The 17,819-nt window shown below is 36.3% G+C and overlaps 1 protein-coding gene and 1 long non-coding RNA gene across 2 annotated transcripts in view; both read right to left on the reverse strand.

Annotated features, from left to right (window-relative positions):
* LOC127870084 (uncharacterized) overlaps window positions 1–17,819 on the reverse strand; it is a 49,493-nt gene that overhangs the window by 7,504 nt on the left and 24,170 nt on the right. Inside the window, exons 10-16 of the mRNA XM_052412744.1 lie at window positions 16,788–16,861; window positions 15,062–15,158; window positions 13,235–13,411; window positions 12,563–12,726; window positions 9,379–9,466; window positions 4,245–4,369; window positions 3,282–3,417 (exon numbers count right to left, since the gene is read on the reverse strand). Of these exons, the coding sequence (XP_052268704.1) occupies window positions 3,282–3,417; window positions 4,245–4,369; window positions 9,379–9,466; window positions 12,563–12,726; window positions 13,235–13,411; window positions 15,062–15,158; window positions 16,788–16,861 (861 nt within the window). The remainder of the gene's footprint in view (window positions 1–3,281; window positions 3,418–4,244; window positions 4,370–9,378; window positions 9,467–12,562; window positions 12,727–13,234; window positions 13,412–15,061; window positions 15,159–16,787; window positions 16,862–17,819) is intronic.
* LOC127869036 (uncharacterized) lies at window positions 199–1,494 on the reverse strand. The gene is made up of 2 exons (XR_008044381.1): window positions 1,399–1,494; window positions 199–1,067 (listed from the first exon to the last, which is right to left on the reverse strand). It is a non-coding gene; the product is annotated as an uncharacterized LOC127869036 (long non-coding RNA).

Raw genomic sequence — 17,819 nt, forward strand, 5'->3', positions numbered from 1 at the left:
CCTCAAACACAACAGAATGGAAAAACACAGCATTGAAACGTGTTGGTTGAAAGTACACTTGGATACTAAATGTTTCAGTAAATGAAATAATCATTATTATCATTATTTCTGATAGAGAAAAATAGAAAAAATAAACAATAACTCAAACATAAAAATTGTTTGTTTTTGTTACTATGGAAACAATGTAGCAAACAAACAAAAATATAGGATTTTCATTGTAAAACATAAATAAATACAATATTCACACTGATTTTTTTCCAGTTTTTCTGATAGGCAGTCTGTGTCCATAAGGTGAAAACAATTGCATGGTTAGATCTACATGGAACAAATGATTTTTGTTTTGTAAATATGAGATATAAAAAACTTGAAAACAAGCTTGTGCAATTAAAACAACAAAAGTTTGCATTGAACATTTCAAAACCTGTATCAACTGACACATTTAGCAATCATATACATGTTTTAGCTTTCCTAGGAATAGAGGATTGTTTGCATTGTTTGTGGGAAAATATATCACCCAATACCTTGGCCAAAATAAACACTGATACATGATGTATGTAATTGTTGTGGCACCATCAGAGAAGATCAGATGCGCATCTTAATGCATCTTCTTTTTTGGGGGGGCACAGTCTGTTTTTTGTTGCTCACCAGTAGCGCGTTTCGGACATGTCAAGTTTTTGGTTCATCTATGCGACAGAATTCACGAATTTTTTCAAATAAATACCACTGATGGTCCAGATCAAGCCCTTTCGCAAACATTTCTTATGGCAGGTTGTCACAGCTCACATTAACATTCACTTTCGAGACCTTCCTGAGAGTGATTCTGACTACTGGTGATTCACTCAATTCCCTGCATTCCACAACACCGGGATGCTCCGCTGACACATGGAAATTGATGAAATTTGGTGACATTCTTTATGTGGTGAAACAATGTCGTAAGGCAATCCTTCCTGTCTTAGATAACAGCAGGATTGGAAGAGTCCCCCACAAGCTGGGGGATGTTGTGGCCCGTCCTTGACGATAACCCCACAGACGCAGCGACATCAGACAACATTTCTGCATTGAAGTTTCTGTATCAAGATTACCATTTAATAAAGAAACAATTGCAAAATATAGTTTTCCTATTATCAAATTATTATTTAATTGTTGTTGTTGATGTAATAGAAAACTACAAAGTTTGAAGGATGATTTTGCATGGGATTTTGTTTGCCATATCAAGAATTTCATACCAATAAAACAGCTGAAACCATTAAAATGAATATTTATTTTCCTGTTACAAGACATAAAGTACCTTCACACTATTTTTAATTGATTAATGTTTTATTATTTTTATATTTTTATTAAGGTTTATCAAGAAGGATCATGCAGGTCACATACACCATACTGTGATAAGGAATTTACCTCCACTTTGACTTCCAGATGCCAAAGTGCCAATCCGGTGTAAACTTTGTATGTCTTATCAACATAAAGCTTAGTGTGATGATTCTGTGTAAATCTGAAATGTTAAAAAATAATTATTAAAAAAGGTCAGGCTACAATTTAGAATATGTATTTTGTAGTAATTGACTGACTCAAAAATGTTGACTCATTTTAATATATTATTTTAAGAGAATTTTCCTTTTGGGATTGATACCAGAGTAATTTTTTTGTTAACATATTTACTACATATCAATATGCTTTACCATTTTGCAATTGCATTACTGCAAACAAATATTTTTAACAATAGGTTTAGCTAAATTAATTTCTCAACATTAAAAAAAGCTATCAGAAACACAATAACTAAGGGCTTGTTATTACCTACAAGAACACTCCACAGAAGGTACCAGATGACTATGTTGTTTTTATTTTGGCCGCAACAGTTGTCACACTGAAAGTGAGAATGCTGTTCGCCAAGACCGTAACTTCCCAACCTGTAGAATATCAAATTATTGGTTATTTATCTACATAACACTTTTTTATAATAATAATTATTAATTAAATTTGTGCTTAAACATATTTAAAAAGTCAACCTTAAATTTGTTTTGTTTATCAGCTTCTGCCACATGAAGTTCAGACTTTTCAATTAACGCAGTATCTGATGTTTTTTTGACAGCTTCTATATCAATATCAATATCAGACTCATCATGGTTTGACTCAAGGTCACTTTCATCACAGGAGTTTGAAATTCTATCAATATAGCTAATCTAATGGCTAAATAAAAAAAATTATACTCCTATATAGTATAAAGACTAGTCTTATACTATATTGGGGTATATTTTTTTTCTTAAGCCATTATATTAGCTATATTGATAGAATTTTAAACTCCTGTGCTTTCATAATCATGTACCACATCAAACAAATCTTGAGTAGCGGGGTGAGAAGTTTCAAAATAAAGTTCATTTACATTCGATAAATCATTTAAATTTAAAAACGAAGTGTCCTGGTTTTGTGAAATTTCACATGGAATAGTGTTGGTGTTAATAAATTGAGACATGATATTTTAAAGTCAAATTTAAATCTTCCACCATTTCATGTAAACAATTCAGTTGCTATCGTACAGTTTACTTCCGGGTCAAACTTGCGAGTCGCGAAAATTAATCACAAAGCCAAAATACACATATATATTTCACTTACCTATTTTAAGCATGTGGAAATATCATTTCCGAACCTTCTTCGATTGAAGACATCCATTAGTACACGATGTCATTTTGATTTACAGCGTTTAATAGCCATTGAAAATGAACACTACGAGACAGGTTGCGCTACCTGTGAACTGCACAAACGAAACAGTGTCTTTCAAGGGGAATAATTTGAATTAAATAAGCGGATTACAAACCACCAATTGTGCCAGTGTTTAAAGGACATATTCATGCTATATTGTGGAAATTTTCAAAGCATGTCATAAATTATGAGCCGAGAAATTGTATGAAAAAGACGAAATATCCAGCGCATTTTCGTACAAGATTTTTATCTCGCGATTTCCCGACATAAACGTCAGCGTACACAAGACTGATTTTCGCTGACGACGTCACATATATTTATTGCAATCAAGAATTAGAAGTGTAGAATTTTTATATTAAAAGAATATGGGTTTCACATATACATTTTGTTGATTTATAGTGTTATTGAAATCAATAGTGTTTACTTTTAATGCTGGCCAACAACAGAGAAAAAATTGATAAAAGAAAAACTTGAAAGCTTTCTTTTATGTCCAGGTATCAGTATCGGAAGCATCAAAAAAAGAAAATTTGACAATTTCTTTAGAGCAAAAGGTGTTAAAATAAGTGAGTATTAACATGTTGTACCTTTTGATAGGCTGCTGTTTTCTCCAATAAGCATGAAGTTGATATTTTCAAAGAGGCGTTTCTTGGACTCCCTTGATTTCCTGGGCCCGCTATGCAGACGACCAAGTGCTGTGTCACCCTGGATCTCGTATGGGCCCTAGCATTTATAAACAATTGAGCCTTGTTTTGGAAAAACTGGGCTAAATGCTTGTTTGTAAAGTGTTGTCTTGTTTATATTCTATTTTGGGTTCAAAGGAAGTCTCTTCTTAACCAAAATCCAATTTAGAAAGAAAGTGTTGTCCCTGATGAAATTGTGCAAACTTCACAAGCTAAGCTGGGACGATACTATTTTGCAGATGCATTAAGCCTCATTTTCCCAAAGCAAGGCTCTTTTATAAGCAAAAGCTCTAAGGGGATTAACAGGGAACTGTCCAGATTATTTTAAACATTTTTATGTAGTTTTTTTGTTATTAAACAGTTCATAAGCTAACATAGTAGTTTAATTGGTGTTATGTATGTATGAAAAACAGGTCATATAGGCAGATTATGCAATAAGAATGCATTATTTACACACACATGAAAAAAGTTGTAATTTATCACCTATTAAAACTTAATTCACTGCACAGGGAAAGAAAACCTGTTCACTATGGTACCGGGACTAACTGTCTAGCCCAGTCTTTTTAATTGGCATAGTGGACAACCATATGAGCCTTAGTCTGGAAAAACAGGGCTTAATGCATGTGCATACAGAGTAGTCCCAGATTAGCCTGTGCGGACTGCAGACACAACACTTTTCATTTTAACTGAATTTGGGCTTAGAGACTTCCTTAAAACCAAAAATACCATACAAGGGGAAAGTGTCAAAACTGATTAGCCTGTGCAGACTGCACAGGCTAATCTTGGAAGACACTTCACACACATGCAATAAGCCCCATTTATCCAGCGCGAGTCTCTTATGTAGTTGTACCTAAAACTTGAACATACCTCGTGCAGTAGGCGTCCAAGTTGCAAGGAGTCTGCTACCCAGAAAAAGCTGACAATCCAGCATTTGTGGGCGATACCATGGAAAAACTTTAAAGTTCTCTCACACAGTCGATCATCATCATCCACTGAAAATATACAGTTAAGCCTCGGTCTGGGAAAACAGGGCTTAATGCATGTGCGTGGAGTGCTGTCTTAGATTACTAGTAGTCCGTGGAGTCTTCACAGGGTAATTAGGGACAACACTTTCCGCATAAAACTGGATTTTGGCTATAAAGAGACTACCTTAAAACAAAACAAGAGCACCGCCTTGCGGGTGCAGACCGCTCATCTATTTTCTTTTTAAAGGTGAAGGGACTCTCATTTTCAATCACAAAGGAGGGAGGGGTGGAGTGAAGAGCGGTGCATTGTGTGGGGGTGTGGACATTTATTACATTTTCTTCCAAAAATGCAAAAAAAAGGAAAAAAAAATCGGGGGGGGGGGGGGGGGGGGGGGGGGGAGGGGATATCCTGGGTGCGATGGTTGGACGGTATTTTCAAACATAAAATAATAAAAATAAATATTTGTGTTTTTTTAACAGTCTCATAAAAAAATTGGGGGGGGGGGGGGTGAGGTGGGGGGGTATAGGTTGTGAGGGTTGTGGTGGTTAATTGTGAGATGATCTTAAAAAAAAAAAGGGGGGAGGGTGGGGGGTGGGGGGGGAGGGATTCTTGGGTGCGATGGTTGGACGGTTATTTCAAACATAAAATAATCAAAATAAATAGTTTTTGTTTTTTTATCCGTTTAAAAAAAAATTGGGGAGGGGTGGGGTGGGGGGGGGGGTATAGTGTGAGGGTGTTGTGGGTCATTTGTGAGATGATCTTAAAAAAAAAATAAAAAAAAAATAGGGGGGGGGGGGGGTGGGGGGGGGGGGGCACGGGCGATGGTTTGGGTGGAGTCTATGGTGGTATGTCAGGTAAGAGTAGTTTTGTCAAAGTATCAATCAAATCTAATCATAAATAAAGAAGTTATGGCAATTTTAGAGAAATTTAATAATTTGACCTTGAGAGTCAAGGTCATTCAAAGGTCAAGGTAAAATTCAACTTGCCAGGTAGAGTAACCTCATGATAGCATGAAAGTATTTGAAGTTTGAAAGCAATAGCCTTGATACTTAAGAAGTAAAGTGGATCGAAACACAAAATTTAACCATATATTCAAAGTTACTAAGTCAAAAAAGGGCCATAATTCCGTAAAAATGACATCCAGAGTTATGCAACTTGTCCTTTTACTGTACCCTTATGATAGTTTGCGAGTGTTCCAAGTATGAAAGCAATATCTATGATACTTTAGGGGTAAAGTGGACCAAAACACAAAACTTATCCAAACTTTCAATTTTCTAAGTATAAAGGGCCCATAATTCCGTCCAAATGCCAGTCAGAGTTACATAACTTTGCCTGCACAGTCCCCTTACGGTAGTTAGTAAGTGTTGCAAGTATGAAAGCAATAGCTTTGATACTTAAGGAATAAAATGGACCTTAACACAAAACTTAACCAAAATTTTCAATTTTCTAAGTATAAAAAGGGCACATAATTCTGTCAAAATGCACGCCAGAGTTATCTAACTTTGCCTGCCCAGTCCCCTCATGATAGTAAGTAAGTGTACCAAGTTTGAATGCAATAGCATTGATACTTTCTGAAAAAAGTGGACCTAAACGCAAAACTTAACCAAAATTTTCAATTTTCTAAGTATAAAAAGGGCACATAATTCAGTCAAAATGCACGCCAGAGTTATCTAACTTTGCCTGCCCAGTCCCCTCATGATAGTAAGTAAGTGTACCAAGTTTGAATGCAATAGCATTGATACTTTCTGAGAAAAGTGGACCTAAACGCAAAACTTAACCGGACGCCGACGCCGACGCAGACGCCGACGCAGACGCCGACGCCAAGGTGATGACAATAGCTCATAATTTTTTTTCAAAAAATAGATGAGCTAAAAATCATATGAAAGCTTAAAGTGTCGTCCCTGAAAGAGCCATGCAGGCTGCTATTGCTTCTAAAACAAAATTGTTTTTCTCACAATTGTATTGTATTGCCTTAAGGGGCAGGCATGGAGGACACCAAAAAGGAGCAACACGCTGTTTTTTTGCAGGACATCTTTCGTTCAACCTAAGCATTACCAGTTGAAACAAGAGCACCGCCTTGCGGGTGCAGACCGCTCATCTATTTTCTTTTTAAAGGTGAAGGGACTCTCATTTTCAATCACAAAGGAGGGAGGAGTGGAGTGAAGAGGGGTGTATAGTGTGGGGTTGTGGACATTTATTACATTATCTTCCAAAAAAGCGGAAAAAAAAAATAAAAAAAAAAAAATCGGGGGGCGGGGGGGGGGGGGGGGGGGGGGGGGGGGGGGGGGGGGGGGGGGGGGGGGGGGGGGGGGGGGGGGGGGGGGGTTTGGGTGCTATTGTTGGACTTTATTTCAAACATAACAGTTTTAAAAAAAAAATAGGGAGGAGGGGGGGAGTTATAGTGTAAGTGGGTGGTGGTGTAATTTTGAGATGATCTTAAAAAAAAAAAAAAAAAAAAAAAAAAATTGGGGGGGGGGGGGTGGGGAGGGGGTGGGGGGGTATAGTGTGAGGGTGTGGTGGTCATTTGTGAGATGATCTTAAAAAAAAAAATAAAAAAAAAAAAAAATAAGGGGGGCGGGGGGGAAGGGCGGGGGGAGGGCACGGGGGATGGATGTTGGGTGGAAGTCTATGGTAAATGGTCAGGGAAGAGTCAGTTCACATCAAGTATCAATCAAATCTAATGCATAAATAAAGAAGGTATGGCAATTTTCGCAAATTAATAATTTGACCTTGAGAGTCAAGGTCATTCAAAGGTCAAAGTAAAATTCAAGTTGCCAGGTACAGTAACCTCATGATAGCATGTAAGTATTTGAAGTTTGAAAGCAATAGCCTTGATACTTAAGAAGTAAAGTGGATCGAAACACAAAATTTAACCATATATTAAAAGTTACTAAGTCAAAAAAGGGCCATAATTCCGTAACAATGACAACCAGAGTTATGCAACTTGTCCTTTTACTGTACCCTTATGATAGTTTGTGAGTGTTCCAAGTATGAAAGCAATATCTATGATACTTTAGGGGTAAAGTGGACCAAAACATAAATCTTAACCAAATTTTCAATTTTCTAAGTATAAAGGGCCCATAATTCCGTCCAAATGCCAGTCAGAGTTACATAACTTTGCCTGCACGGTCCCCTTATGATAGTTCATAAATCTTGCAAGTATGAAAGCAATAGCTTTGATACTGTAGGAATAAAGTGGACCTAAACACAAAACTTAATCAAATTTTCAATTTTCTAAGTATAAAAAGGGCACATAATTCTGTCAAAATGCCAGTCAGAGTTACAATACTTTGCCTGCACAGTCCCCTTATGATAGTTAGTCAGTGTTGCAAGTATGAAAGCAATAGCTTTGATGCTTAAGGAATAAAATGGACCTAAACACAAAACTTAACCAAAATTGTCAATTTTCTAAGTATAAAAAGGGCACATAATTGTGTCAAAATGCATGCCAGAGTTATCTAACTTTGCCTGCCCAGTCCCCTCATGATAGTAAGAAAGTGTACCAAGTTTGAATGCAATAGCATTGATACTTTCTGAGAAAAATGGAACTAAACGCAAAACTTAACCAAAATTTTCAATTTTTTAAGTATAAAAAGAGCACATAATTCTGTCAAAATGCACGCCAGAGTTATCTAACTTTGCCTGCCCAGTCCCCTCATGATAGTAAGTAAGTGTACCAAGTTTGAATGCAATAGCATTGATACTTTCTGAGAAAAGTGGACCTAAACGCAAAACTTAACCGGACGCCGACGCAAACGCCAACGCCGACGCCGACGCCAAGGTGATGACAATAGCTCATAATTTTTTTTCAAAAAATAGATGAGCTAAAAAGGGTCTTATTTGCTACAATTTCATATGGCTTCTAAAATTTATGAATAATCTGTAGCCATAAAATGTAAAATATCATAATATGTACATGCTATAGAAATTCTAAGTTGAACAAGAGATGTGTTTGTCAGAAACACAATGCCCCCTTATGTGCCGCTTTGAAGCCATTTATGTGACCTTTGACCTTGAAGGATGACCTTGACCTTTCACCACTCAAAATGTGCAGCTCCATGAGATACACATGCATGCCATGTATCAAGTTGCTATCTTCAATAATGCAAAAGTTATTTTAAAACTTTAACCAAGGTTAAAGTTTTGGGACACACACAATGAATGACGGACAGACAGACCAAAAACAATATACCCCCGATCTTTCGATCCAGGGGCATAAAAAGAAACATCAGGTTTGGTAATTTTAAAAATAGAATAATACAACATGAACATACACAACTTCATGTAATTAAAACAATGTCTGAAATTTTAAATGTTGTCCTTATAAAAAGTGTGGGACAGAGAAGTAAAACCTACAGACTCACCAACAGACTTCCATGGAGAATGTAGAATACCATTCTGCCCTGTTGCAGGAGGTATTTCTGTTAACCCTTCACCCAGTAGATACGTATTTTGACGCATTTGTAGTCCTTTAGAAAGTTGAATTTAGTTAAAGACCTTTCTAACTAGATTCAAGTTTTAAATGCTTCATTTCCAACCCTAAGATACTGATGAGCAGCGAACAGCAACAGCAACTCGCAGGCTGTTCTGGTAACTCGCAATCTGTTCAGGTTTGATGCTGGTTGCAAAAACCATTTTCACTTTGTTTCTTATGAGGGAAAAGGTTAACACAATGTCTGACAAGAGCACCACATAGCGGGTGCCAACGCCTGGCTGCGGGTTCAGTAAAAAAAATATTTTTTTTGGAGGTTACAGTGACCTTGACCTTTGACCTAATGACCCAAAAATGGGTGTGGCATTAACTCATCAAGGTGCAGCTACATTAAAAGTTTCAAGGTTGTAGGTGGAAGCACTTTGATTTTAGAGCCAATGTTAAGGTTTTAGCATGACGCAGACGGCAGACGAGCTGGCTATGACAATACCTCGGGTTTTCTCCGAAAACAGCCGAGCTAAAAATGATATTAAATAATCAGATTGAATTCTTTTCATCAAAACTACATTTTCACCATGGCAGTTATTCAATTGAAACAATTACCTGGCTTGACTACAACGTGAGTAACCGTGTTGTTGAATTTAGTGAAGAACTTTACGTCCATCTGACTGGCCAGCTTCTTGGTCTCTTTCTATGAAAGAAAATAAGAACTGTGTTGTTGAATTTAGTGAAGAACTTCACGTCCATCTGACTGGCCAGCTTCCTGGTCTCTTTCTATGAAAGAAAATAAGAACTGTATTGTTGAATTTAGTGAAGAACTTCACGTCCATCTGACTGGCCAGCTTCCTGGTCTCTTTCTATGAAAGAAAAGAAGAACTGTGTTGTTGAATTTAGTGAAGAACTTCACGTCCATCTGACTGGCCAGCTTCCTGGTCTCTTTCGATGAAAGAAAATAAGAACTGTGTTGTTGAATTTAGTGAAAAACTTAACATCCATCTGACTGGCCAGCTTCCAGGTCTCTTTCTATGAAAGAAAAGAAGAACTGTGTTGTTGAATTTAGTGAAGAACTTCACGTACATCTGACTGGCCAGCTTCCTGGTCTCTTTCTATGAAAGAAAATAAGAACTGTGTTGTTGAATTTAGTGAAGAACTTCACGTCCATCTGACTGGCCAGCTTCCTGGTCTCTTTCTATGAAAGAAAATAAGAACTGTGTTGTTGAATTTAGTGAAGAACTTCACATCCATCTGACTGGCCAGCTTCCTGGTTTCTTTCTATGAAAGAAAATAAGAACTGTGTTGTTGAATTTAGTGAAGAACTTCACGTCCATCTGACTGGCCAGCTTCCTGGTCTCTTTCTATGAAAGAAAATAAGAACTTCACATGGACCTCGCTCTGGGGAAACTGCTTAACCCTTTGCATGCTGGGAAATTTGTTGTCTGCTAAAATGTTGTCTGCTGAATTTCTAAAATTAGCATTTTCTTCGATTTTTTTCAAAGAATAATATCAGGATAGCAAACAGTTTGGATCCTGATGAGACGCCATGTTCTGTGGCGTCTCATCTGGATCCAAACTGTTTGCAAAGGCCTTCAAAATTCGGTTCCCGCACTGAAAGGGTTAAAGCGTCCTCTAAGACTATTGGTTTACAGGAAGTCTCTTATAAATGAAAATCCATTTTAGTTGAAAAGAGTTGCACCTGATTAGCCTGTGTAGCCTGTACAGGCTAATCATGGAAAACACTTTAAGAACATGCATCGAGCCCTGTTTTCAGTATTTTCATCAGTAGCAAAGCTCATATTACATTGAACAAACTGGACATGATGGCCCTTAAGCGCCTACCTGAATTCAAAGACACATGCACTATGCACAACTTTAAATCATAAGGAGCAAGAGGGCCATGATGGCCACTAAACGCTCACCTGAGTTCCAGGACACACGAACCATGCACAACTTCCTATCAAAGGGAAATGCACATGAATGTTGAAAGGTACCTGAGCACGAGTTACTGTCTATGAACAGCAGAAAGCAGGGGTTTTTACCTGATTTTGGGGAAAGGGCCCTGGCCTTTTTTGAGGGGAAAAAGATCGCGCGAAACGCCAGAATTTGGGGGAAAAAATCACACGAAACGCCGGATTTTGGGGAAAATAAGGAAAGTCTTAAATAATCAATTAAGCATATTTTACTGTTTTTAAAACAAATTCCAGGAAACAGAAAATTTAATTATGCAATATTTTTCTTTTTTCTACACTGGATCAGGTTAACTTATATATTTATAGGTTAAAAAAAAAAAAAAAAAAAAAAAATTTTTTTTTTTTTTTGAAGGGGAATATGAAATCTAGGGGAAAATTTACCAGCTGAGGGGAACAAAAAATCGAAGGGGAAAGGGCCGATGATCGGCGGGTCACAAAGAAGGAAAAAAAACCCTGGAAAGACAGAAGGACAAAACTTCAAACATGTATGACAGTAACATGTTTGACAAGTTTATTTCAATAGACAGACAGAAAGTCACACCGACAGACAGCCTTGGTGATTAAAAGTGTCGTGTTCTGTGAAAATTGGGCAAAATGTATGTGCGTAGTGTCGTCCCAGATCAGCCTGTGCAGTCCGCACAGGCTAATCAGGGACGACACTTTCCGCATTAATGGTATTTTCCGTTTAAAGGAAGTCCCTTTTTACCGAAAATCTAGTTAAAGGGGAAAGTGTTGTCCCTGATTAGCCTGTGTGGACTGCACAGGCTAATCTGGGACGACACTTTCTGCACATGCATTATGCCCAGTTTTCTCAGAACAGGACACAATAGATAAACCTTTCGTCTCAGAGGCGGGGGTCTAATTATTAATGTTTCATACAACAATCTTTTGCAATAGCACATACAAAGTATGACGTAATACTTCTTTCATCACCTTATTACCTAAACACCTTCAATATGTGTTAAGCTAATCTATGTTAGTGTTACCAGTAGCAAAAGCAGCCTATGGCTACCATAATCTCGAATAGGCTACTTAGTTAATAAATTGTCTACTTAAATGTACGTAAATTATTTATAAAACAAGAGATGTTTTCGTCAGAAACACAATGCCCCTATTGCGCCGCTTTGATTTTTTTTTTTTTTTACCTTTGACCTTGAAGGATGACCTTGACCTTGAACTTCCACCACTCAAAATGTGCAGCTTCATGAGAATGCCGCTTTGAAAAATATTTTTATTTTTTTTACCTTTGACCTTGAAGGATGACCTTGACCTTCCACCACTCAAAATGTGCAGCTTCATGAGATACACATGCATGCCAAATATCAAGTTGCTTTCTTCAATATTGAAAAAGTCATGGCCAATGTTTAAGTTATTGGACAGACAGACGCCATATATTTGACATTTGACCTTGAAGGATGACCTTGACCTTCACCTTTCACCACTCAAAATGTTCAGCTCCATGAGATACACACGCATGCCAAATATCAAGTTTCTATTTTCAATAATGCAAAAGTTATGACCAACGTTAACGGACAGACTGACATACACACATACTGACTGACGGACAGTTCAACTGCTATATGCCACCCTACCGTGGGCATAAAAATAAGGCTTTTTTTTCAATTTATGAGCTAACATTCTAAATAAACATGAAATTTTGCAATAGGATGAGATTTCTTAAAGCCAACCAAGACAATGCAAGTCTTACAAAGGTAAACAAATCTTAAATCAGTTTCAAAGCTTTGATCATCAAGTAATTACCTAGACATCTGCTGATTCTGTAATGATACATTTAGTCTCACAAAGGTAAACAATCTTACAATTTGGGTTGCAGTCAGTCCAGTAACCACAACTCCAAGATTACTCTTCCGACAAGCAAGGTTGTCTCCCCTGGCATTCAGACTGTTTGGGTCAAGGGTAAGCAATGGTGTTCTTGATGGTTGACTGGGGTCAGAATCTGGGACAGTCTGCACATCTTGTGAAGCTGTAACAGTTAACTGAGGTTGATAAACTTTATAATAATACAGGAAATATAGTAATGCCACAAAAACAGGTTTTCAAAGCTGTAATAATTAATTTATCTTTATTTAAAGAAGGTTGTCCAAGAGACAGCTATATTTTGCTGCCGAGATTTTTTATCTAGCATAAGATCACCTTCACAGATTTGTGGAACAGCTCGTCACATATTTGAGAAGATGGAATTAGGCCTGTCAAGAAATTATTTATTAGTGTGGTTATCAGGATCAACATTTATTAAATATATGGATTGCTTTTGGTGATAGATTAAATACATTTTGGTTTCCTTGACAGATACATTTATCTGCTTTATTTTTATGATTTTCTGGTTACTTACTGGTTTGCATTTTACTGACGATTATTATTTTTATTAGTTACTGATTTGTATAACAGGTAATGTCTGTTTTTTTACCTTTCACTTGCATTACGGAAATGTTGGTGGGGGAATGTAAAACTGAATCTTGCTAAGAAATTACCTAGATGAGTGGGTGGGGAAAGTTGATAAGAATCTTGCTGAGTCACAGTGGGTGGGGAATGATTGAAATCGAGATCCATTCTGTCTTCGTCGTCATCCTGGTCAGAATCATCAGCATCTATCATTTCATCATCAGAGTCATCAACTTGCAAGGACACTATGTTAGCTGTTTTCTTATCTGTGGAAAGCAAGAAAAGCAAACAATTACATGTGCACAGGATTGCACATCGTTCTGAGAAAACCGTGCTTAATGCATCATGTACATTAAATGTCATCCAAGTTTAGCCTGAAAAGTCGGCACAGGTTAATCACAGGTTAATCAGGGACAACACTTTCCGCCTTCATTGGCTTTTTGTTTAGATAAGACTTCCTTTAAAGAAAAAAATCCACAAAATGGAATAAATATATGCACTTAGCCCAGTTTTTCCAGAACGGGCTTAAATACACAACAGGATCATCTTCACTATTGGAGTTAAGAAAACTGAAACAGTATTTAAAATGTTAAAAACCTTACTGTTTATCCTATCAATGATTAATGCCTTGTCATAACATTTGTCATAACTGTATAGGCAATCCACGTGTTGCCTTTAATAAAAGACTTGTTGATGGTAAAAAGAATTCAAGTTAAGGTGGTTTGTCAAAAATTGTTTCAAAGAAGGAAGTTTATATTGACATGTATAATTTGCCTGCCTGTTGGACACATGAGTTAACCCTTTGCATGCTGGGAAATTTGTCGTCTGCTAAAATGTTGTCTGCAGAATTTCTAAAATTAGCATTTTCTTCTATTTTTTTCAAAGAATACTATCAGAATAGCAAACAGTTTGGAAACGTTCTGTGGCATCTCATCTGGATCCAAACTGTTTGCAAAGGCCTTTAAAATTCGGTTCCCGCACTGAAAAAAGGGTTAATTGCTACTGCTTTTTTGCCTTTATAGAATCTTGATGCCATTTAAACAACAAACTTATTGTGATATGAAAGCCACTGTTAATACTTTCGTTTTAGTTAATAAATGACTTTGGCTAATAATCACTTTACTGAAATGTGTATAATTTGAAGAAAAATAATATTAAAGCATGGACTTTCAACCACCTGTAAACACTTCTTTCTTGGCTTTAAGTGTTAAATCATAGATTAGTTCACCAGTGGGTTGATACAAATACTATTGCATCTTCAATTGAAATCCAAAGCTAACAAGGGACAAAATTGTCACAAAACCAGGTTTTCATTGTGAAAAAAAAATCTGATAAAGGGAGAAAACTCAAACTGAACTTTTGATAACATTGTGAAAAAAAAATCTGATAAAGGGAGAAAACTCAAACTGAACTTTTGAAATGAACAAACAAAATTAACCCCCTTTGTAAGTTTGTTTAAAAAAAAATAATCTATTATTAGTCGTGGCGACCTTGACATTGGAGATATTGACGTGATTCTTTCGTGCGACACACCGTACCATGATGGTGAACAAATGTGCCAAATGATTTTAAAATCTCACAATGAATGACATAGTTATGGCCAGGACAAGCTCATTTATGGCCATTTTGACCTTTGAACTCAAAGTGTGACCTTGACCTTGGAGATATCGACGTAATTATTTCGCGCGACACACCGTCCAATGATGGTGAACAAATGTGCCAAATGATTTTTAAATCTGACAATGAACGACATAGTTATGGCCCGGACAAGCTTGTTCCGCCAGCCCGCCAGCCAGCCCGCCAGCATTCGCCAATCTAATAACCAGTTTTTTCCTTCGGAAAACCTGGTTAATAAAACAGTCTTTCGCTGAATCATTGAATACACGTTATCATGTGCAGCAAATGTTATACTATACCTTGTGTTTTCAACATAGATTTCTTCCTCAGACGTTCCTCTATAGCTTTCTTTTCCCTAGCTAGTCTCTCTAGGTCTCTCTCCAATGACTCCCTTTCCTGAAAGTATTCAATGTAAGGTAAAGCTAAATTCACAAATGTCTTAAATGTTATTTAAATGTATACTTTATAATAAAACTTAAAGACTGCGCTTTGTTCACAGTTTGGGGATGAAGACCTTAACCCTAATTTGGGGGGAAAATAATAGTTTTTTGCATTTTAGGGGAAATATTATTAATAGGACAGGAATAAAATTTAATGGGGGGGGGGGGGGGGGGGGTAAGATTAATTAAAGGGAAAACAATACCATTTGAAATAATTGTTCAGAGGGAATGACACATTGTAACAGCTCATTCTATATAAGGAAAAAGGCCCTCAGATCTTAAGGTAATCTTCACCAAAGTTGACCTTTAAGTGATCATTTGAATTATTTTTGTGCTTTGTTTAGTTCTAAGATATCCATTTCTTAAAGACTAAATTACATAACATTTAAGTAATATTATCATGTTTTTAAATTGCTATTGAAAACAGTCATAAAATGGAATTATATGAATTGATTACATTTAAGTGTTTTTCTAATGACCTTTCAGCACATGGGGCCAGTAAGTCAGACCTTTATGTCACAACTCTACATTATATATTACTTGAAGGATGATGTACCATTATTTCAATGTGCAGTTTTATCCTTATGGTTATGATTTATTTGTTTTTACCGTAGTTGGAAATGTAATTACCAAACAAGAGGTGTGTTTGTCAGAAACACAATGCCCCCTATTGCGCCGCTTTGAAATAAAATTTCAATATATCATTTGGCAGGTTTAGAAATTATCTCCCTTTTCAAGCTTATTACTTCCCTTGGATTGTATTTTTTTTTACTTTTGACCTTTAAGGATGACCTTGACCTTTCACCACTCAAAATGTGCAGCTTCATGAGATACACATGCATGCCAAATATCAAGTTGTTATCTTCAATATTGAAAACATTATGGCCAATGTTAGAGGGACGCACAGACGGACTGATGGACAGTTCAACTGCTATATGCCACCCTACCAGGGGCATAAAAATTTATATTATTAATATATTTTTAAAAAATTGTTTATTTTTTTTTTACAAGCTGTGTTTCTTGACCAAAAACATGAACATAAGATGATAAATAAGAGTTCTTGGGTTAGATCATCCTTCAGCGAGTATTTTTGGGATCCCTGCTTATGACACCAAGCACTGGTTCTACTCAGGAAACATACTTGAGTGTCTCAACGAGCCTTAGCATTTTGATAAAATCCAGTCAAATAAATAAGCTCCAACTTCAACAACACTGTTTAGGTCATTTAAAAGTTCTGTCTTCTGCCCAACAAAAAGCATTACAAGAGATGTGTTTGTCAAAAACACAATGCTCCCTAATGCGCCCCATTTTAAATATATATTTTTTAAATTTGACTTTAAAGGATGACCTTGACCTTTCACTACTCAAAATGTGCAGCTCCATGAGATACACATGCATGCCAAATATCAAGTTGCTATCATCAATATTGCAAAAGTTATGACCAAGGTTAAAGTTTTGGGACACATACAATGACAGACAGACACAACAATGACAGACAGACAGACAGGCATGCCAAAAACAATATACCCCCGATCATTCGATCAGGGGGCATAAAAACAATATAATTGTGGCCCAATATTTATACCTGTGTATTCAAAATTTCACTCTGACTGGAAAAAGCAGATGATGATGTAAGGTTACACATTCTGCTGCTGTCATCTGTAAGAAAAGCATTGGAATCATATGTTAACCCTTTGCATGCTGGGAAATTTGTCGTCTGCTAAAATGTCTTCTGCTGAATTTCTAAAATTAGCATTTTCTTCGATTTTTTTCAAAGAACACTATCAGAATAGCAAACAGTTTGGATCCTGATGAGACGCCACGTTCTGTGGCGTCTCATCTGGATCCAAACTGTTTGCAAAGGTCTTCAAAATTTGGTTCCCGCACTGAAAGGGTTAAAAGTAAAGGTACCAATCAATATAACTATAACTGGAGCAACATGCTTCTTTACATCAAGTCTGGTCCTGAAAATATAGAATGGACCTGCATAATTTATTTTACAATAGATCTGTTTCTAACAAATTATAAAGACATCAAGTTACTAACAAGACAGAATTTTCTTTTTCGAAGTTTAGTTTATTTTCAGGTTTTTCACAGTCACTATTTCACTCAATAATTTACATAAATGACCTACATAACTTTTTGTATCGTTATTGAAAAATACCATATAATATTCATAAGACACGTATTTAAAAAAAGATTTTTTTTTCTTCAACACAGACAAGTTGTCTATATGTTTATTTGTTGTTTTTTTTAAACACTTAACATTCCATAATGTACAAACATATTAAACAGTGTTTTTTCACCATTTAGGGAATGGGGCCATATCCCTTTGGATTGGGAAAATTCACGGCTTTTGACTTATATTGGGAAATCAGTATTGTTGTTGTTTTGCTTATAAATGCTTCATAATTGAGAATTAAAGTATTTTCTGCATTATATGTACTAAGGTTGAACTTATATAGCTGTTCCATAAAAGATGGCATTATAGTTCAAGATTTATGTTATTTTTGTTCATAATGAGCCAACAATTTAATTCATCGTATATAAAAAAAAGCTTATTCCAACTTTTGACTTCATGTTCCTCACCTAACTATGACATTCATACAACTTATAA

This window comes from Dreissena polymorpha, chromosome 2 (assembly GCF_020536995.1).
Source record: "Dreissena polymorpha isolate Duluth1 chromosome 2, UMN_Dpol_1.0, whole genome shotgun sequence".
NCBI classification, from domain to species: Eukaryota; Metazoa; Mollusca; class Bivalvia; order Myida; family Dreissenidae; genus Dreissena; species Dreissena polymorpha.